The sequence below is a fragment of the Cynocephalus volans genome, chromosome 3 (genome assembly GCF_027409185.1).
Source record: "Cynocephalus volans isolate mCynVol1 chromosome 3, mCynVol1.pri, whole genome shotgun sequence".
NCBI lineage: Eukaryota > Metazoa > Chordata > Mammalia > Dermoptera > Cynocephalidae > Cynocephalus > Cynocephalus volans.
Genome location: NC_084462.1, coordinates 17,670,746 through 17,693,660, shown reverse-complemented (window position 1 = coordinate 17,693,660; position 22,915 = coordinate 17,670,746). Strand labels below are relative to the sequence as shown.

Below are 22,915 nucleotides of genomic sequence, written 5' to 3'. Positions count from 1 at the left end.
CCTATATAGAGATGGCCGGTTTGCTCGCTGGCTGAGCGTGGTGTGGCCGGTCACAAAAAGACAAAAAATAAAATAAAATAAAATAAAACTTGTAACAGCAGTAAATTAACAATGTGACATTCCAGAATGTAATTTGTAAAAAGTTACATCAATTCACCAACAAACTGCTTGTCCTTAGGAAACATTTTCTTTTCTACATACTTCCTATAGCAATTTCCTTAGCATATTTAAACAGCATTCACGCAGTTTCCTTAACATATCTTAAGAACAATCAGTAGGTTAAATAGTCAATAGTCATTCAAGCCAGAATCAAACCAGCAACCTAAAACAGTCAAAGTACACAACAATCCCATCCCTAAACAGTGATTAGAATTGATTAGATGGCTTTTGCCAAACTTATCTGTGGACTCTTGTCCCCTACTCAAGACCTTTGGCTCATTCATGCATTACCTAAAAATCCTATTCTAAGATCAAAGGAGAATCAAGATTTCTAACCCACTTCACCCACCTATTCATCATGCATACGACGAATATTTTTTGGAGTTCTTACAATGTTTCAGGAGTGGTGCTGGGCCCTGGCGCCCCTCAGCCCCACTGTGGTGGAGCTTCCAGATCAGAGCAGGAGACACAGTAGAAAGCACCATCCTGCAGAGAGGTCTCTGGTGCAGCTGGGTTGTAGCTCAGCGAGAGGTAGCTTTGCATGCTCTCTGCAGGCTGTCCAGCATATTTCTCTCTAAACATGGACTGCCTATCCTACCGCACAATGGCCATTCATCCATGGTGAAAAGTAAGGTGTCTTTTTCCTTTCCACTTTAGAGAGGAAATTCAAATACTTACCAGCAAGTGTCAAGAACTGGAAGAAATTAAGAAAGAAGAGAAGGATGATCCCATGGAAATTACTCGTGAGGTACAGCATGGTTGTTGTATTTTTTTTAATCTCCTGTTTAGGCGTGGTGGGACTTTCAGCTAATACAGGATTATTTTCATACTCAGAGTTTTCCCTGACTATAACATTGACAATCCAGTTTTCTTTTATAACTTAAATCATATATATACAAGTCTAGACTTCTGGATTCCTTGATTGTCAGTGGGTTGGCTTCTCACATTAGTATTCAAGTCTTAGATAGTTGAGCTGGTGAATGAAGATCTTCCCCAATCCTAAAATATGCAGAAAGTTTAGTCATGCAACAGTGCTTGTCTACTGAGAAGGGGAGGAGTTTGCAAAGGCCCTGGAGGGGAAGAAATGCATACTTAATGAGGCTCTCCTGCACCCAGCCCGGCGGCGGTACATTTTCTCCAGAATATGAAACTGATGATGAACGGTTTGAAGGGCACTGCTCTCTGGGCAGGGGCAGGTCCTCTCCTGCAGCCTGCCTGCCTGTCACTGAACTTCGCAGTGTTTAGTGTTCAGTGACTGGTGAGGACCTCAAAGGCAGGGCAGAGGTAACACTCAGCAGACACACCTTCCTTGTCCCCTCCACTCCCTCCATTTGTGTGGATGCCACAAAGAGGCAGCTGCAGCAGAGGCAGGGTCTTTTTGGCTGTGAGGGTCCCCTGGCTCTTCCCTGTGTCCCTGGAGGGGTGAAGGAAGCAGCCCCCTGGTTCCCATTTGCCCAGTGCTACCTGCACTTGCACTGCTATTGGCTAGAAAGCACCTCCTCACTAGTTCTTTTTTTTCTAATAAATAGATTCTTCAGATGGTAGGTGTAATCTGATATCCATTCAAACAAAGAATAAGTAACTTAGGTGTTAAAACCCTGTGGCTGCAGTTTGCTCCAAGAGGAGACTGTCATGTCAATGTATAATAGATGAAACCTATTTAGTCTGGGAAAGTCCAAAACAGAGCACATGTTAGAGATGGGTAGAGAGCTTATCACAGTAGCCTCTTTGCAATCCCTTTATGACCTGAGTTGTACCTTGGGAATCTATTACAGTGCTAGATCTTTACCTTGGCAACAGTTTAGCCATGAAGCTCGGTTGTTTCAGAAACGACTTACTGTTTCAGTAACAGGTTATCTAATGGGGATTATCATTGGCCTCAAAGAAAATGGGGCTTAGCAAGGCTGCAGGACTGAGTTATCTGCTAATAATTGAAAATAAAAGTTTTTGTTTGTTTGTTTGCTTGTTTTGTTTTAAATATGGACTGGACTTCCTCTTCTAAGGCTAGTTTCGTTTCCTTAGCTGGCTTCTTAATTTTAAGGCCTCTTCTTTTAGCACATGAGGCTATGTGTACTTCAACTCTAGCACAAGAAAAAGAAGAAAACTAAAAGGGAATTTGGAAAAGCTGATTAGCACATTTTTAGTTGCAAATTGAGACAAACCACAGCACTGCCAGTTAAGCAAAAAAAAAAAAAAAAACTATGGGTTTTCACAGTGCATGCTAACTGGGTCCCGCACAGGTCGCACAGGGACCTTGATCCTGACACACCCTGCTGACCAGCGTGCGGGTTGAACAGTGTGAGTCCATCTCAATCCCTTTTTGCTCAGTAAAGTATATTTTTTGTGCTATCTCTGTGGGCATGTTTCTGTGGTAGTTTTTCCAGCGCTATGGATAATGTTCTAAGTGACACAGAATCACTGTTCCAACGTCCAGGGAATTAGCCACTCTCCATGTGACCATCACTTTTCACAAGGCCACATGCATGCCTACCTGAATGTCCACACTGTCTGCCCAGATAGATACAACCCCAGGCTGAGTGTCTTCCAGCTGTGGCATTTTGTGTGACAGAGTTGGGCTTGAGTGTCTTCTCTGGGCTCCACATCATTTTCAGGGCCTTTATTAAAGTTTTTTTTTTTCCAATTTGGGTGCTCATTGAATCCACAGGGCTTACTGATGTGTGACTTGTCTACTTCTGGTAACCCTGACTCCTGCGAGGCACTCAAAACAGTAAATAAATATAGATGTTGCTGTGTATTTTTAGAACTTTCCACGCAAAGTCATATATCCATTAGGGAAAAAAATATTTTCCCATACAGCAGAATTGGAAAGAATGACTTTGTTCATGGAGTTTATCTGGTTGTTGAAGACCCTTCTCTCTTTGGCCTGCTCAGGTTTTGTACAGGTCCTCAAAATGATAGAAAAACAAGTTTGTCCTATTGTCTTATTAACAGGTTGATTTGAAGACAGAAAAGATCATCTTCACACCGATTTCCCCCTGTGCACTAATTGTACACAAATCAAGTCAGGAAAAATGACTGTTGGTGTAGATTCCTCGTCCCTCTGGACTGTCACGTGCTGACCGCCTGGGAAGGGCCTAGCTCAGATGCTGCTGGGCCGCTCCTTTCCTGGGAGGATCTTTACTGTGGGGTTTGCTGCATTCTCTTTGTTAACTTCAGTAATTTGGGATATAAATCCTCCACTAACGCAATTCAAGGCAGAGTTGCCATGTCAGTGGGGACTCCTGATAACAGTTCCTTAAGGAAAACCTCAAGGAATTAGACCCTTAATCAGTTATTCCCCTTCTCCTGACAGAGGCTTTAGGAGATTTTGCTTAGTGTCAAAATTACACTCGCTGTTTTTTATTTTGGTATCTTATAATATGACCTTGAGATTTTGTGTTCCTATAAAAATCAGGAACAAACTGAGGGTCCCAGTTTTCCTTCCCATTATTCTCTCAAAGAATGGGGCCAAAGACAGTAACCCGCACCCTCTGAAAGATATCAGTACTCGGATGCTCACCGCAGTCGTGTTCACAATGGCGAAAACATACAGCAAACTGAAGAGCCATAAATGTGAAATTTATTATTAAATAGTGATGCACTTAGTCAGTGGAATAGACTTATACATCCATTATAAAGGATAAGATGGCTCTTTACTGACATGGAGAGATGCCTGTGACCTATTGTTTGATAGAAATTATTCTCCTCCCACCAAAAAAAAGTACATAGCATTGATCCCTTTTCATTAAAAAAAAATTATACTTAGAAAAACGTCTGGAAAGACTGACAAAATATAGCTTTTTCTGCTTGGTGGGACTATAAGCACTTTTTTACTTTCTTTTAGTATTGTCTGAATTTTTTATAATAAACATGTATTAGCTTTGCTTTTTTTCTGCTTAAAAAAAATTTCCATTTTAAAGAAAAAGAAGAATGGGATTAATAGGGAGTAGTCAATGTTCTAAATTATAAACAGGGGAATCTCTTTCAGCATTTGTATGTGAATGATTAATTATAGGTTTAAATGGAGAGATGGGAGTCAGTATTTTAACGCTTGCCTCAAGGAATTTGTATGCATACAAAATTTAGATTTTTTTTAGCTATCTGCCCAGACTTAATTAAGTAAATGTTCTTTATCTTCTGTGTAACCGGTTTTAACTTTTTGTTCACATTGGCACAGTCCACACGTTGACAGATTCTTATCTCACTTTAGTGGAACGAAGGTCTGAAAATGTGTTAGAATTGAGGGAAGGAGATGAGGCTCTTCTTAGGGTAACAAAATCAGAATATTGAAGCTGAGTGTCGGGGATGTTGGCACAGAGTGACTTGGTGAGCACACCTAAAGAGATCCGGTAACAGCTGACTGGGTTAAAATGTGCCTGGATTTGTCTTAATCTGGGATGGTAGGAAACACAAAGAAATGACTGGCATGAAGGAAGAAGTTTATACTCACAGGTCCTTCCAAACAGGAGGCAGGGCCGCCATGCAGGGCCACACAGGGCAGCACCGGCTCAGTCAGGAGGCAGGGGAATGGAGGGCAAGCGTGGCCCAGAGGCTTTATTGTGAGAAGGAACAGGTGAGGCAGGTGAGCAGCTGAGCAGGCTTGGGATTGGCTGGTTTGAATAACTCTGGTGGGCTCTGGGCCGTAGGGGTGGTCTGTAGTTGTCTAGTGTCTGACCCTGGGTGATTTAGGGCAGGAAGCATATTGGCGCGGTGTGTGAGAGTTAGAGAAAGGAGGTGGTTGGAGTGTGGGTAATTGATTGGCTGCATATGAAAGTCGTGCTTGAAAGCAAGTCATTTACTCTCTCAGAATCATTGGGCCCTGGGAGGGGCAGTCTCCAGGGTCACCATGGCCCCAAGATGTTAAAGCATCATAAAATACAGAAAATAAAAAAACTTGGTTAATACACTAATCCATTGAGTGCGTTTTGTCCAAGTCATTTGGCAGGCCATCTGCACCAGGCATTTTACCTGGGTGTGGACTCTAGCAGTTTCGTGTCTCTCTCATGGTGAGGGCCTTCTGCAAAAACGTGCGTCTCCACTGAGCTTGCATTTTTGATGTGAGAACAACAATCCAATATTTTTATTTTTATTGAGAAGTGTCCTTTTGGATAATAAATTTGGACCCATAAGTGGTGGAAATTAGTGTTATTTCAGTGGTCAAAATAGCGATTCCTGCATTTTCAATCTTAAAAAATCAAGCTAGAAATATATTGCTTTTAATCCCAGAAATCCCATTTTTGTGATGCAGTATTAAACTTAAATGAAAGGATCAAAGAAAGGACCCCAGAAAAACAGATAATTTTTGCAATAATGGAATGCGACTGAGATTAGAAAGTGTATTACCATGAATAAGCTGTCTTTTAGATTCTACAGGTGATATCATCCTGTCTTCCTCCCAGGAGATTGCTACCAGACAGAGTTTAGGGAGTTTAATGAAAAACAAGTCTAAATCCATTTACTAGCTAGCATGTACATTGTTTCTCCAGAGATGTTTGTCATATGGCATGGTGAATGATGTAGGGACAGATTTTTCCTCTAAATTAATGTCTCATCTGATAAGCATGGCTTGCCATCATGCAGAGTAATATCCTGTCCCTTCACCTGATACTGATCTTCCCTGCCCAGCTTTATCATCCTTTTACACCTTCAATTTCCACAGACCCAAGAACTCCCAGCTTCCTCTGCCAGCAGCAGGCACTCTCAGCAAGACTCTGAACCAGATTTAAGTGAGGAGAGGTTCTCTCAGTCCTCCTCCCCCTGCTCTGATGGGAGAAGAGACGCTGCTGCCAGGATCCTACAGGCCCGGTGGAAGGTATACAAACACAAGGTGAGGTTTCCTGGGAAGACCCAGGGCACATGCTGAGTCGGTTTGTCAAACTGTGGAAACCATTTTGTTGTTCATGTATGCATTCAACCAACATGTACCTTTGATGTGCTGGGCTGCATGCTAGGTGCTGTTGACATGGAGGACAATGTAGGGAAGACATTATGAAAATAATGCAATGTGATCAATGCTGGGGTAGGGGAACGGAATCCCAGTGGTGGGAATACTGCATCCTGCTGGCAAGGAAAGGGCAAAGGGGGGCTATCCAGGAAGGGTTACCTTTCAGCTAGTCCTTGAAGGATGAGCAGGGTTCCACTTGCCAGATGGAAACAAGCTAGTGGCTTGTCCCAGAAATCCTCTGTTAGTTCACCTACTCTGTCACACACAGTGGCAGGTGGCTCAAGAGGCCGGGTAAGTCACAAGAGAGACTGGCACAGGAACAACCGCCAACTATATTCTGGAACCACTCCCATCAGCCCTGAGCACAGAACTGGAGACCTTAGGAACACCTAGTCAGGTTGACTGCTAACAACTGTGGAAAATTTAACTCCCCACTGCCAGCCCCTTTTCTGAGGCTCCCTGAGAGGAAGCAGCTCAGAGGAGTTGCCCGTTTTATTAGGAATATGAAAACTCTGCCTTAATAGGCTGCTCCTTAGCAGACACCAGCAGGACAGGAAGCCTCCCCCTCTAAGCTAAGCACATATTCCTCAGACTCTGGGGGAATCTGAGGAGCTGTGAATCTGCACTGGGGTAAACTGGGGTGACATATGAGGAGCCCAGGACACCAGGTAAAGTGGGGGAGATGGAGGAGTGGGGTTCCCTTCCTGAGTTCCTGGGGTGGCTCTGTAGGCATGTATGCCACTGAGATTTTAGTCCTTAGAGGACTCCTTGGATGAGCTAAATGCTCTGAAAGATCTACCCAGTGTTACAAAAACTTCACTGCCTTTTTTCTTCCAGTTGGACAAACAAAAACTGTGAAGTTCTCTACTTGCCTGAATAGTATAAGATCCTAGCTCCAGCAGGTTGCCATTGGAGTTTTTTTTATCATTGTTTCTTCTCAGCTTTTATTATGAAAAATTTTAAAACTTACAGAGGAGTTGAAAGACTTCAGTGTATTCAACTGCATACTAATTCTTGCTACCACCTCGATTCAACAGTAGTAACATTTAGCCATAATTTTTTCTATGTATATTTTTTTTCCCAGAACCATTTGAAAGTAAGTTTTTGACATGAAACATGAGCACATATATCTTCTAAAAAAAAGGGACATTCTCCTACTTAACCACAATATCATTATTGTACCTAGGAATTTAACAATAATTTTATGATATCATCTAATAGCCTCTTCATATTCACATTTCTCTAAATATCCCAAGATGCTGTTTATAGCTGTTTCAAGTCAGTATTCAGTCAAGGATTGTGATCCATGGATTGGATTGTGATCCACATTCAGTCAAAGGCTTATATTTGGTTGTTTAAATCTCCTTACTGTGATTTATAACAGTCACCTGCCTTTTTTTCTTTTTTTTTAAATGTCTAATTATACATTTTATATAGCCTAACTCAGAAGTCTTTGAGTTCGAAAATGCTTTCTTCTGCTTGCTCCAGCCTGTTGCTTAAGCTCTCAGTTGTATTTTTTTTTTTTTTTCATTGAATGAATTCTTCAGTTCCAACAGCTCTGCTTGGTTCTTTTCTAAGATATCTCTTTGTCAAATTTCCCCTTCAGATCCTGAATTGTTTTTCTCCTTTCATTGTGTTATCTATCTGAATTTTCTTGCATCTCATTGAATTTCCCTAAGATTATTATTTAGAATTCCTTTTCAAGCATTTCATAGGTTTCCTATTGTTTGGGTTCTGGTGCAAGGGAATTATTATATACCTTTGGGGGTGTCATATTTTCTTGTTTTTTCATATTTCTAGTATCCCTACATTTATGCCTAGGCATCTGGTGGAGCAGTTGCTTCTCCTAATGCTTGAACAGCTTTTGAGGAGAAAGATTCACTCCCTCTTGAACATGCAGGGCTCTAACCACGAACCCAGCAACCTCACCCAGAGTGGCCCACCTCAACATTGAAACTGCAGAGTACCCCAGCATCTCTCTTGGAGGCATAGGGTTCTACCCACAGCTGCAATGACCTTGCCTAGTGTTGCCCACTTCAGCTGCACAGCTCCCCAGTGCCTCCTTTGGGGGTACAGGGCCCAGCCCAAAGCCCCAGTAACTACACTGAGTCACTCACTCTAGCTGAGGAGCTGCTGAGCACCTCACTATCTCCTTCAAAGTCCAAGGTCCTAATCTCAACCCCCAGAAATCCCACCCAGGGTTACCTGTTTAAGCTGAGGAGCTTCAGAGCACCCCAGTGCATCTAACAGAGTCACAGGATCCTGGCTTGGGTGCCAGCGAGCCTGCCTAGGGTCACCCACTTCAGCCAAAGATCAACAGGGCACCCAGCATTTCTCTCAAGAGCTCAAAACCCTGATGGCCTAGCCCAGTATCACTCACTTCAGCAAGGAACTGCTGAGCACTCCAGTGCCTAGGCCACAGAGGCACTCACAGACAGCCCTGACATTGAATACAGTCAAAGTACCACACAGACTACACTACTGCATCTACCCATAACCAAACCTAAAACATCCCACCCAACTGTCACTATAGAGGACATTCTCTTTTTGAAGAGAGCAGGTTAGTGTCTTATAGAATGTTCCACATCCTGGATGTGATTGTTTCCTCGTGGTGTCATTTAACTTGTTCCCCTGTCCCCTTTATTTCCTATAAATGAGGAATTAGGTCTACAGGCTTGATTTGATTCAGGTTAAACATCTTTGGCAAAAATATCTCGTGGGTAAAGCTGTGTATATCACATCACCTCAAGATACAGATGAGACCAGCTAGTCCCTTGTTTGTGTTTCTAACTTTGATCGTTTGCTTAAGGTCATGGCTGCTAGTTTTTGCCATTTTAAAGAAGCATTTTGACCTTGGTAATTAACCACTAATCTGCAGAGTGAAGATTTGGCCCCCAGTAAGTGTCCTGTCCCTCCCACCTGTCACCTAATGGCTTTAGCATCTGTTATAAATCCTTACCTCAATCAGTTGTTTCAGGTGGTTGCAGAAGGGTGGCTTTTTTCCAGTTCCATCCTTCTACTTAATGCTCGTTAGCTGGTTCTCTTCTGTAAAGCAGAATTTTCCTTATTGTTGGGCATAAACTCCAAGTCCTCCTAAGCAGGCAGGGTTAATGCTTAGTTATTTCCCTTCAGGTACTAAGTGAGCACTGGTTTCAGAGTAAGGTATTGTTCTAATAGTCATCTCTTGTGGAGGCAAGTAAGTCTCTCTCTTTCTCTGAGGGGTGGAGGAGTATTACTATGGACTCAAATTCTTTTGTTTATTCAGTCTTTTTAAATTAATTGCAGTCACTATTCTTGTTTTAATGTTCATTTGGTTCTGGGAGCCCCTTTGATCTGGCTCCTGTGGCTTTCATCCTGCCGAGCACATCCTTGCTTTCACATAAGAAGATGCCCAAGCAGCCTGTGTGTTCCTCTCTGCAGACCTGGAATTGGCCATTGCTGAGGCACTGGGTTCTTGAAAGCAACTTACCTGTATGTGCGTTTCTTTTTCCTCTCACCTTTCTCTGGTCAGTTGACTCTTTGCTTAATTAAAGCTCAGATGTAAGACAGGTGCTGTGAGAGCACTGCCCTTGCTCGCTGCTCACCAGGCCGTCCTGCTCCTCGCCTCAGACCCTCAGCACATCCGTGTAGACCTCGCTGGTCTCCATTCTCTCCCCCCTGTGCAGGAGCTCAAGCAGGGCTGACTTCTTGACTCAGGCGAAGTGAGTCTTTTCTATTTTCATTTCAAGATGCTGCTCTAAAAGGACTCAAAAAATTCAAATATGTATACATCTAGGAAGATGTCTGAGAGTAAAGCATTTGATAGGCCGCTTGATTAGAACTCAGGATGCTTGGACTTAAGTCCTAGTCCCCACTCCCCTCCTCTCACCTCTCGGATTCACAGCGGGCTGAGCTCCTCCCAGGAAGACTGTGAACTCCACTTGGGTTTTCAGTCTGTTGGTATGGTCCACACCACAGCTGAAACAAGGTGAACTGCAAGCCACTTTTGACATCACCTGCCTCAGTAAGCTCGGGTCCAGCACACATTGATTCAGGAAGTCAGTTTCTGGAAGGGGCACAATGGCTGCTTCTCCATCTTTCTCAAGGCATGCTACCTTTCTGTTCTTCAACTTTGATGCTCTTCATGCTCAATATTTAGATTTTCTCATTCTCCAGTCCACCCCAGATCCTGGCCATTATCTGTCCTTTTCTGGTGTTTGACACTATCTTTGCCAGAGTCTTTATGTTACTTTTATTAAACATATATTTCTTTGCTTCTTTTTTACATCTTGCTATTATTTGTAATCAGTTTTTTCTTAATCTCTCAAGGGACAGATCCTTTTACTGCAACAAATGTGGGCCATATACTCTGATTAATATTGAAAATCAGCTGGCTAATGTATGTGTCATGTAGTTGTGGTCATTAAATGCACATTTATAATCTGAGCAGTTGCACATTGGAAAGACATCAGCTTCATTTACATTTATAAAAATACTTACTGTTAGGGCCCATCTCTGATGATTGTGATTCAGCATATCCCAGCTGCATCCTGAGGAACTTTTTTCTTAAATCCCTGGGTGATTTTGATAACTGGTCAAATTGGGGGCCAGTGATCCAGACCTCCGAATGGGAGTCCCCTGTGCAACGTCACCAGCAGGCAGCGTCCAGCCTTTGAATTCTGGGACGCACTCAGAGAGGACATCTCACATCAGGATAGCTCTTGCAGTGGGAAAGGACTTTCTCATGCCAAGCCCTAGTTACCTCTTAGCTGCACAGTCTGGGCCTGGTCTAGTCACTGTGACTGGAGCCTGCAGCACGGAGCAGCAGCCGACACTGGCGTCCCTTCCTGTGTAACTTGGAGTACCTGTGTGATTCTCCTGACAAATTCTGCCATCCTTTACTTATGTTTTCTTGCATTCATCATCATTACCAGTGAGTTTGGTTCCTCAGCACAACCAGCTAGGACAGAGGGAGGTGGTCAGTGTGTGTGCAGCCTCACAGAGCACGGCCGGGGACTGGCTGCCATCGGCTCTGTGCATCCTGATTGCTTTTCCATCCCTTGTTGACTTGCAGCCAGGGCAAGATCAGCAATGAAAACTGTACTGTGAAAAATTCATCCTTCTCACGTTAATTCATAATTTATTTCTTTATTTCAGAAAAAAAAGGCTGTTCTGGATGAGGTAAGCAAGGTTTATTTTACCAATTTCAAAATACATATTTTTACTTTGCAGTACAATAACTGAGGGGATATTTAAAGATGAATCATTAGTCCTTAATTTCGTGAAATCAAGGCAGAACCCAACATTAAGATTAAAATACATAAGTAATAGAAACATCAAATAAATATTTGGATAATTTCACACTTTCACAATTCATTTATTCATTCTTTCAACACCCTTTCATTGATCATTAGTTCTGTGTCGAGCAGTCTGATAGGCCTTAGGGACACAGAGACATTCAGACACACAGGCAAACAAGTCAGCACAACTCTTGGGCACGTGGTATAGGGCTGCATTTGTGGTGCTGTGGGGGGTGCCGTTCCTGCATGTGAAGGCCAGGAGGTCCCTGCAAGGGGTGACATGAAAGCTGGGCCTCACAGGATAGGGAAGAAGTCACTGGACTGAGGGGTGAGAGAAAGGGCATCCCAGGCAGGAGAGCAGCATGAAAAAGGAGGAGTAGGTCTGTGTGGCCAGAACACAGAGTGCTGGGAGACTGGATGGAAGTTAGAGCAGACAGCAGATTTGGATGTTTTATGAACAGCTGCGAATGAATGGAATTTTGAAAGTAGAGCCACGACCCCTTTTTTAGTGAGGAGCTAAACAATAAAATCTTAATTTTGTTAGAGCCTTGGAGGCTCTTGGCCTTTCCCCTCTTCCGTCGGGCTGCTACTGGGGGCAGCAGTGTATTTCCATTTGGACCACAAGGGAAAGGCCACAGTCACAAGTGAACCGTGGGTTGCAGGGCTTCTCACTCTGATTTCTTCCTCCCCTGGGACCCCCTCTTAGTCTCAGGGCAGACCAATTCATTTAGAATCTCTGGGGTCAGGGCCTCAGCATCCGTGTATTTCCAAGCTCCCCGAGTGCTTCTGATGTGCAGCCGGGGTTGAGAGCACTGCCCAGCGGCCAAGCTTGCGTTTCTCCTGCGCCATTCACTGGCCCTTTAACCTTGGGCACGTTTTCATTCATCCACAAGTATTTGCTGGGTTCCTGCGATGTGCCAGGCCTGCTTGTGACACAGTCCCAGACTTCATGGAATTCATACTCTGCAATAAACAGACAGTGAACAAGTATGGTCAACTTGCTGCAGGCCTCAGAAGCCTGTGGTTTCATGAAGGGATATTAACATTTCATGTCCCAGTTATAATGGCAAGAGCTCCCTGCATTAGCAGGTGGCTGGACTGTCAGACTGGCCCACCATGCCACCCTTAGGAAAGGTCCCTGCTTGCCACTGCCTCATCCTCAGCCTCGGGTCCCTCAGCACCACCTCAGTACCTCAACACCTAGCCTGCCGGCCCCTGGCTTGCTTTCTTCAGATGGTCTCGCCCTCGCCCCACCAATGGCAATTTCAGATCTCTCTCTCTCTGCCCTTCCCTCCCATCTTCCAGTTTCTTCCATTGTGCCTGCACACTAACAGTTCTAAGCCCCCTCCCTTGACCCAAGATTGCTAAGGCACTGGCCCTCCCTCCTTTCCCATCCCCCATTCCCTGCTCATGTCCCTTACCTCCCTCTTTACCACCTGCATCCCATGGTCCAGGGTCATCATTCCTGCCCCTCACCCCATCATGCTTCTCTGGCAAAACTCCTTCTCCAGTGAAATCCTCCTCCTGCTTTCTGTGCACCTGCCCCACCAAATGTGACTGGAGAAAGGGTGGGTGACCACGGGCGACAGGGCCTTCAGCACTGCCTGTGGCCCTCTTGTCAGTTCTCCCCCAACTCCCTGAAACAACCATGTTATTCTTGACTTCCTCAAATCTCTAACTCCCCACGCCCCCAACTCTCAGCTGATCACCCTGCTGCTTATTTCACTGAGAAACGGAAGCAGTCAAAAGAGACCTTCCAACTGCAGTGAGACACCACTTCATACCCGCTAGGACAGCCATGATCAAAACACTGGACAATAACCATTGGTGAGGATGTGGAGAAACTGGAACCTCTGTGTGTTGCTGGTAGGAACATGAAATGGTGCAGCCACTGTGAAAACAGTTGTCAGTGTCTCAAAAAGTTACACGTAGAGTTACCATATGATCAGAAATTTCACTACTAGACATATACCCAGAGGAATCAAAAACAGTTGTTCAAAAAAAATTTTTTTAAGTGTACACGAATGTTTACAGCAGCACTATTCGTAACAGCCAAAAGGTGGAAACAACCCAAATGTCCATGAACTAATAAGCAAAGTGTGGTATGTTCATACAATAGGATATTCATCCATAAAAAGGAATGAATGTGCATGAGCCCTGAAGACATCATGCTGAGTGAAAGAAGCCAGACACAAAAGGCCACACATTGTGTGATTCCATTGACATGAAATATCCAGAACAGGCAAATTTATAGAGACAGAAAGTGGATTAGTGGTCGCCAGGGTCCAGGGGTAGGGGAATGAGGGTTGATGGCTGATGGGGACAGGGCATCTGGGATGATTCAAAAGATCTGGAACTCTAGATAGTAGTGATGACCACAGAACATCTTGGGTGTACTTATTGCTGCCAAATTGTACACTTTAAAATAGTTAGAATGATAAATTTGATGTGTATTTTACCACAAATTTTAAAACTTCAAAAAAAAGGGAGAGAGAGGCCTTCCTCATTCTCTTTCTGCTCATTCTCATTCTCCTCTTCTCACCTTCTCCACTACCAAATCCACTATTCCTCTCGTACAACGAGCCCTCCACGCTCTTACCTAAAACCAGCATCTCCCCAGGGTGCTGGAGCCCACTCTGGCTTACTTGGGGGCTTTGTTCCTCTGGTGATCCCTACCCTCATGTGCCATCAGCTTGCTTTTCTGCAAGATGTGCTACGGCAACCCCCATTTTAGGGAAATGAAGAGCTCCCTTGCCCCACACTCCCTCCAGCTGTTGCCCCATTTCTCTGCCTCTCCAGACTCCTGCTCTGCAATTCCTCACATTCCTTCTCTGAGCCTGCCTGTCGAGCCCAAGTCATCCCTGACAGTGTCATCTGCTGCCATACCCAGTAGCCATTTTCTGGTCCTCACCTCTCTAGACCTCTCAGCAGCCTGAGATACCTGACCCCCCTCCCTGAAACACCTTCTGTCCTTGGGTTTCTTTTTGGCTGTGCTTCTCATCTCAGTGTCTGTGATGTCTCTGCCTTCCTTGCGAAGTGTCATGCTGCTGCAGGATGAGTCCCAGGACCCTCTTTCCAGTGGCACCACAAGAGGAGCACATGGTGCAAGCAGTCCCCCCAACCCCTGTGCCGGCAGTAAGAGTGTGCGTTGCCTCTGGAAGATGAAAACAGTGATGAAATGGACTACAAGTCCAGCTCCTTTCCACGTACAGCAGCTCCACTTGTGTCCATGATGGAATCCTCCCGCCCACTGGGCAGACGTCCCCCCCCCACCCCCATCTCAGTCCACTGCAGCCTCTCCTTGTCTCTACTCACTCCCTAAGTGACCTCAGCTAGTCCTCTGTGGTAATGACTCCAGCCTCCTGCCCTTAACTCTCTCCAGACTTATATGTCCAACTACCTGAGCACCATCATATTTAGTTATGTAAAATCATCTTGGACTGAACCTGTCCAGAGTGGAAATCTTACTTTTTACCCCCATACCTACTCTTCTGGTGTTCCTCATAAGAAGTGATGCCACCATTTATCCGCTCACCCAGGACAAAAGCACTGAAATCCTTGTCTCCTCTCTCTGACACTCCAGCAAAGCCTGTGAGCTCTGCCTTTCAAACATACGTGGAATCCAGCCCCTCTTCCAGTATCTCTTGTCCCCACCACAGCCTGAGCACCTCACTTCCTGTCTACACATTGCAGTCATCTCTCTGGTCCCTCACCTCTGCTTTTGCCCTCCTACAGCTGGTTCCCCATGCAGCTAGCAGGATAACATTCTAAAGTGTTAAGTAATATGACTCCATGATGACTTCCCATCACACTTAGAACAAATCCAGAATTGTTGCCTGAGACCCTGTGTGCTGTGCTCTCCAGGTACCCTGCAGCCCTGCTCATTCTTCCCCAGCCAACATGGAGGCTTCTCAGCATTCCTTGAAAATACCAAGCATATTCCTGCCATGGGGCCTTTGCACTTGTTGCTCCCTCTGCCTAGAAAGCTATCTCTCTGGATGTCTTGCTCCCTCACTCTATTCAGGTCTCTACTGAAATGTTACCTCCTCAGAGAGCCCTTTCCTGAATACCCTATATTACCCCCATCACTCTCCAGCCCCATGCCCTGATTTATTTTTCTTCATAGCATTTATCCCTATCCGATATTTTACTTTATTATTATTATTGCTTATGTCTCCTATTAGAATGCAAATTCTGTGGAGGCAGTGACCATCTCTGTCTTTTTGACACTCTATGCCTACTTCCTAGAATAGAGCCTGGCATTCAATAAATATTTTTTAATGAATGAGTGAATGAATGAATTTGGGACTACTCAGTGAACTGTATAACATGTATAAACCAGATAGCGTGAGCTAGCTATCATAATTTGCTTTTTCTCTTGGAATATCCCCTCCCTAAGCCTCAGTTTCCTCATCTCTAAAGTAAGGTGATAATAAGACTTACTTTATAGGGCTGTTGTGAGAATTAAATTTGGAGGTGTGTGGCATGAAGGGTATTTACTCCCCTTTCTGTCATGTTTTAGTTGGTATAATTTCAGCAACCATTACCTCTTCAGCTGGTGCCAAAATTCACCCTGTAACTAGCAGTAGCTTTAGTAAACCTGGATTAGTCTAAATAATCATTGTACTTTTAGTGGGTTATTTGTCCTTAACAATTGATGTTTTCTCAACTTCCTGTATTGTACTTGTTTCTTAAGCCTGTGTTTATGATATTTTCTTTACCTTGCCTTCAAGGAAAAACAAAGGTGCTTTCTTTTTTTGACAGCTATTATGGAAGCATCTAGACCTCTAAACTCTTGTTGTATCAGGGCTTAGTGTACTTGCTTGTCATTCTCCTACAGTGTTTCGAGAGCAACGAGAGTCTTCTGTCAAGCTGTGATAGTTTCAACCAGGTCTAGAGGCAGGATCGTTTGATGGAGTGTTTCCTCTAAAATAGAGCATTGATTTTAGAACTTATGGAGCATCCATGCACTTTTTTTTTTTTTTTTTTTTTTTTTTGTCCTTTTTTATGACTGCGCTCAGCCAGTGAGTGAACCGGCCATCCCTATATAGGATCCGAACCCGCGGCGGGAGCGCTGCTGCGCTCCCAGCGCCGCACTCTCCCGAGTGAGCCACTGGGTCGGCCCCATCCATGCACATTTAAGGAAGTTATTTGAGATTAAGGTCAGAGGATAAAAAATTCCCTTATGAACATTGTAGAGATCTTGCTCTGCCCTGCTTGATTTTAGAAGATGTGTATGGAAAGTAGATGAAACAGAATAAACTATCCCAATGTGAAAACTCTGTAAAAGATGGACTAATATTAGCAGTTAAATATAATTGTATTTAACAGCTGATTCATTTATATTCCATGATTCAGTTTACTGTGGAATTAGGCATCTGTGCCTTTTTCTCCCTGCAGGATTGGTATATTTCTCACTGTAGGAGATTTGGGGTGAGTGAGAGAGAGAAGGTTCTTTTAGATTCTCCTGTGATTATGCAGTGGTAAGAGAAGTAATTGTCTCTGCTCTTACAGCTTTTCCTCTTGGAATCTCCCTTAGTCTGTACCCACCATCTAGGGAATCCACATCCATTTTTCTCTCTCTCCTCCTTTCCCTGCCAGGCGGCCATTGTGCTTCAGGCAGCTTTCAAGGGACATCTAGCGCGGGCGAAGCTGTTATCAAGCAAAGAATGTGGCTCAGAATCTCCCAGCATGCCAGGCTTTCCAAATCAGGTAACCATCAAGGCGGCTGGACGCAGACCCAGTAGTTCTCTCTGCATTGCTTCTCCTCTTATACCCCATCAAACAAGAACAGCACAGGGCTCGTTTCAACCTTCAAGTCTTCTCTTGCTCAGTAGGTGTGCCTTGCGCTCCATCACAGGCCCATGCAAGCCAAGCGGTGACTCCTCAGGTGCAGGCCCCGGGTGGATTTAGCTATAGAGGCCAGGTTGATTTTGAAGAATCAAGTGGCATGTCTCTCACAGTGAAGACATAAGCTTTTCTTTTTTTGGTGGCTGGTCAGTATGGGGATTTGAACCCATGACCTTGGTGTTATAAGGTACTCCAACCAACTGAGCTAAGCTGCCAGCCTAAGAAACTATTTTTGGTTGGGAGGGGGGCAGCTATGGCTGGCAGTACAGGGATCTGAACCTTTGACCTTGGTGTTACATGGCTGTGTTCTAACCAACTGAGCTAACCAGCCAGCCCTAACATAAGCTTAAAAACTAATAAAGATGTACACTTTATATGTCAGCCCCCTCCTCTGCAAAAAAATGCAAGATGTTTATTTTAAGAATCTCTAGAGTTTAAAAATAAAGAACCTGCAATCAGGAGGTTGCTAATTAAACAGCAATATTGGGGCAGGGGTGGGGGAGGTGGAGCACCTGAAAAGGAAACTTCTTGGTTCCCTGATGCCCAGGGTGCCACACTCAAAGCTGGCAGAGGGTTGCCAAATGGTTCTCTTCCCTGTTGTCTGCTGCAGAGCTCTTCCCTGCCCTGGGTCCCAAGCTCCATCGCCCAGGCCGAGGGCAGCCCAAGGCAAGAGGAAGCCATCATCTTTGTCCAGTCTGTCCTCCGGGCACACATGGCCCGGGCCAGGTACAGGTGAGTCAGGGTCACAGGCACACCTCTGTTTTGTGCCACAGGGGAGTGCTGGCCACAGACACTTCTTCGAGCCAGGACCTTGGCTATAGCCATAGCCAAAGTTACACCTTTTGAAAAACTTCTACTGCACTGTGCATGCAGAGTGGGCCACAAGCTCCGGTCCTTAGGACCAGGCCTTTCTAGAGTTGTTTTCATACTGGGAGGAAACAAATAGAATGGGTTTAGATACCGTAGAGTTCAGGTAACCATCAGTTTGTGGACTGGCTGTTGGCTTGTGCTAATTGTCCCTTTTTAAAGAAAAATGTGACATGATCCTGGTGTTCAGCAAGACGTAGGTGTCATCAGAAGCCTTCTTAGAGCAACACATGCTAGTTCTAAATTGCACCATTCCTGCAGACCTCCCAGTGTATTAGTTAGGACTCTCTTGATTGCAAAAATCAGAACCCCACTTAAGTCAACCCAGGCAAAGGGTGGAATTTATAGTCGGGACAAGCCTGTCTTGCAGGTACCAGGCAGCAATGCTGCTGAGCTTGGGTGGGCCAGGCAGGATTGGGAAGTGCAGGCTCACTCTCTCGGCATCTCCCTGCTCTGCTTCACTCCACGTGTCAGACACTTTCTCCCTCCTGCACAACTGCTCTGTTTTCAGTTGCATGGCAAAAAATGGCAGCCACCCATTGCTTTTGAGTCAGCAATTTCTCTCTGCAAAAGGAGGGCCAGGCCATGTCTGAATCTCATGCCCTTGATACCATATGACCTGGGACATGCCAGGGACCCAGGTTAGGTTGGGGACCCACCCCTGGTGCAATCAGCCATGACCAAGAGGTGGAAAGCTGCGTGGCTGTCACCACATCCACAGGGAATGGGCACTGGCCCTACCCAGAGACAAGAGGGGCAAAGGAAGACATCTAAGGCCAGCTTACAAAATTCCCACTGGCCTGGTCTCAGCATGTGCCACAAAGAGATGAACAGAGGACACATCAGAGGCTCTTCATGGCCAGCCTGTTTCAGGACCAGGGCCCGTCGTGGACAGGGCTGGCTTTGGTGTATGGGGCAGGCTGTGGAGTTCGCTTTTACTGGGATAGTTGCCTTCAGGCAATTAGAGAGCCCTACTGTAGGCTTTAGAGCGGTTTACATTCTTTAAAGTCAGAATCAGCTAGAGTTTTTCTCTTTTTTCCAGTGCTGCCAATAAAAGAACAACCATCGCAGCGTCTACAAAAAGGAGATCTGCTTCAGCCACACGCAAAGAAACCTCCTCTTCAGTCTTCCTTGCAGCTTCTGGTAATTTCATTCATTTTGGTTTCTGATGCTAGGGGCAGCTACAGCGGCCACCTTCCAGGAAGCTTGGGGCCCTATAAAGGACAAACCTCCCTGTAGCCACCTCCAAACTAAGCAACACCTTAAGCTGGGAAGACCCTCAACCAAGCTCCCTTTTCTCAGCTTCGTTCCTTGTCCCTGGGATTGTAGAGAAGAGAGAAGAGCCCCAAGGGACTCCTTGAGCTCAACAGCTGGAGACAGTTCCTGTGTCAGTGATGAGGGCTGGGTTCCCCACAGTCTCAGCATCACAGCTTTTGTGTCTATTTTTGTTCTCAGCTCCAACTGGAGCTAGGTGATTCCCTCCCTTGGGCCAGTGTTTTCCCTCTTTGTCTGTCTGTTTCTTAGGTAAAACTTTGCTCATATTTCCTTTATGGCTTTATTAAAACCCCAAAACACGCAGTGAAAAAATCCCTGGAACTGGCAGGATGTCACACCCTAGGTGGGAGGCCTCGTCCCTGCTCACCCCGCTACTGATATGTCATTCCCCAGCAGGTTCCTGCCTGTCTCTGGGCTTCAGTCTCCTTGTGTGCAAGCTGGAAAATGGGGCTAGACAGCCTGAAAGTTGCTTTCGGCCCCCAAATATCTATGATTCTACGAATGTACTTCAGATCCTTTCTACCTTACTCTGCAATTAGAAAACCCTCATCAACTGCTGCTTGTTTTGACTATTATTGTAAAACTAAATACAAGTTAAAAAGCACTGTTTTGAGATTTGGGACTGTTATTAAACAGAGAAATTTAGTCTTGAGATTTTATTTACACATACGGCATGCAGGGGTGCTGTGGTATCAAACTGACCTTGCATGGGAAAGTTTTGAGCAAAGGACTTTTCTGTACTGAGTCCTTAGGTCTCAAAGATGGGATCAGGGAAAGAAGATGAGGGGAGAGAATAGCACTTCCTGTCGAGGAAGAACTACACCAGGAAGCTGTTTTTCTGAACCAAAAAGTGCGAGGGTGAGACAGACAGATGGGAGAAGGGTGACAGGCCCTGTCCATTATGGAGGCCACCTTTGTGCAGAACAGATACTTCACTGCATGTCCCTGCAGGGAAGGAGGACAGTGACGCCAGCAGCAGGGAGGCTGTGGAGGAGGAGGACAAGGACGAGCCAGGGGAGGAGCCCACAGCCCCACAGCCCCGCTTCGGTAAGTGGGGGCCAATGGTGGGCAGAGGGTGCGCTTTCCCAAGGGGTCACTCTCAATCTCTGATGACAGGAGGGCCACAGAGTAAGGAGCAGAGCCACAAATCTGAGCCTGCGTGAGACCTGGCAACTGGGCCCTCAGCCTGGCGATCTCTGTCTATGTTGGGTGCTATCCTTCCTTTCCCAAGAGATCCAGTTAGGGGCTGTCTTTTGGAGAATCTCCTACGTGAGCTGAGAATGTTGCACCATGATTGACCTGGAAATCATCACATATGAAATCACATTTTATCTATTTTGGTCATTTTTTTCTAGCTTTGTCAGAGCTAGAAAACTTTGAACTTTGATATTTTCTCCAAAACCTTGAGTAAAGCTCAATGAACGAAGATTAGCAGCCCTGGAATTTAAAGGAAGGATGTGCAGACTGACGAAGGCTGAAAAGCCATTGGGCCGTCCTGTAACTCTCAGGCTCCCCAGAAGGCTTTAAATTAGTTTCCGAAAACCCGATTCATGCTGATTTCACCAGACCCTGCATTTGGTGACCTTTAAGATCCTTTGATAAGGACTAAAGTGTTTATTTATGCTGCCCTTTTATCCTCTTGTTAAATGTAAGTAACTTTAAAGTGGCAGATTCATCCTCCTCTCTAAAAGTATTATCGCAGAATGCATCAAGGTATTCAGCTTTTATTGACTGAAGGAAATGTGTCTGTGTGGAAAGCGTGAATCAAGCCCTCATTTGAGCTGATTGTGTTTTTAAAGGAAAAAATGAAGATAATCTTGAAAAATGATGTTTTTGATTTTATAAGGTTCCACTTTAATATTAATTTTCTTGAAAAATTGCAGAAAACTGACACAGTTACAGTATCTGCAGTATGGTTAAATCTTAATTTCCTTCCCTTTTTTCAAACCTCAAATCAGTGATTGATTACTTTTTACTGTCATTTTTTTAAGCAGAGTAAGGCTCTTTTCCGAGGAACCATGGGGCTCCTGGTGTGGTGGAAACTGGCCTCTTCCTCAATATGTTGCCCCCAGTGCAAGGTGGCCAGTTGGGGTCACCCATTCCCTTCCCATCTGTAGGTGGCGTCTTATTCTAGTGGAGATTAAAGATTGTGAAAAGTTTAGATGTGTGTGAAAAAAGTAGTGTAAATAGGGGAATAGCCAAACAGTTTGAAAGCTACCAGCGAGCACGGGGTATTGCCTCTCCTGTCCTGCATGCGGTCGGAAGCCAGCATGTCTAACCAGGAAGCTGGCTCTTTGGCACACAGGTGGTTGCCAGCCTCATCTGCACACAAGTGCCAGCCACCCACCCAAGGCTCAGACTCCCGGGATGATGCTGTGAGAATGGCTTTCAGGGAGTTCCTCCAGCCCAGACCGAGCTGCTTCGGGGCTGGCAGATCTTCACCTCTTGCAGGTGTTTTGATTTGGGGAAATGCCAAAATATTCAGAGCCAAGTGTGAAGGCTAGGAAGTCATAGAGGGCTTTCTGGCATAATGTGCAAATTGACTCTGAAGGTCTGTCCTGTGGCTTGCTACTTCTGCATGTGTCCTCAGTCTTGCCACCACGGAAGAGCTGATAATGCAGATGTGTCCATGACAGGCAGCCCTGGGAGTGCTCCCACCCCGTGCAGCCGGTGCGGCTGACCTCCCTCTCTCTGGTTCATTTCAGCAGAGTCCTCTCCCTCGGGGCTGCAGCCCATGGTGCCTCGTCCTGTGGATGACATCAACTCTGACGACTCCGATGATATTGTCATTCCTCCATATCTGCCCACGAAGAAAATCTCCTCCCCGTTCTAGGTCCCTCATCATTGTCTACAACTGGTGGTGGCTGTCAGGGATAGGTTAGGGTTAAAAGGAGAGGACATAATAGCTAAAATTGGAGAGATAATTTATCTTGTTAGGAAAAGAACAATAGCTACTTAACACCTCAACATCTTCATCGGTTTTCTTTGCTTGTTTGTTTGTTTAAGGAATCTCAGATACCTTTATTTTATATTCTCTGGGGAAGGCCAAGTGGGTAGCATCACTCCATCTCAGGCTGCAGTTCAGATGGTGGCTTTTTATTGCCAACGGACACATCTACCCTAAATTGGGGGGGGGGGAGGGTGGGGCAGCCAGGGAGCCCTGCAAAGACACACTGTCTCATAGCAACTTATAGCCTGCCTTTGACCCTGACCTGGGAGAAGCTGCCATCTCAGGAGCCAGTGCTGCTAGTGACAACCAGAATTTGCTCCTGCCTTGGTCCAGGAAGCTAAGCAGAGAGGCCCTGCTGTACCTCTGGGAAGAGTAAGAGATGAGACAGGCTTCTCCCCATCCCCACAATAAAATGCAGCCGTTTCAAAAGCTAATGAGAAGCTGAAGATACCAGAGTCCCAAAATCAGTTCTTACTCCATGAGCTTCTCCCCCCTCCCCCACCTCACTGCACAGTCCTTTCTTCCTTAATCCTCCCTATCCCCTGGTGTGCTGCCCCCAAGGGCTGCCCTTCCTAGGAAGGAGTCTGGGTG

The 22,915-nt window shown here is 45.3% G+C and overlaps 1 protein-coding gene across 9 annotated transcripts in view; it reads left to right on the top strand.

The window, feature by feature from the left end:
- The window catches only part of IQCE (IQ motif containing E), a 60,577-nt gene extending 38,097 nt beyond the window's left edge, over positions 1–22,480 (top strand). For 6 of the 9 annotated variants that reach the window (XM_063089370.1, XM_063089373.1, XM_063089366.1 and 3 more), the window contains 8 exons: positions 817–907; positions 5,819–5,986; positions 11,240–11,263; positions 16,984–17,094; positions 17,843–17,964; positions 19,142–19,242; positions 20,326–20,421; positions 22,080–22,480. In XM_063089370.1, the coding sequence (XP_062945440.1) occupies positions 817–907; positions 5,819–5,986; positions 11,240–11,263; positions 16,984–17,094; positions 17,843–17,964; positions 19,142–19,242; positions 20,326–20,421; positions 22,080–22,207 (841 nt within the window). In that variant the 3' untranslated portion in view covers positions 22,208–22,480. The remainder of the gene's footprint in view (positions 1–816; positions 908–5,818; positions 5,987–11,239; positions 11,264–16,983; positions 17,095–17,842; positions 17,965–19,141; positions 19,243–20,325; positions 20,422–22,079) is intronic. The other 3 variants (XM_063089365.1, XM_063089369.1, XM_063089371.1) reach the window with 3 other exon arrangements.
- Positions 22,481–22,915: the final 435 nt, after the last annotated feature.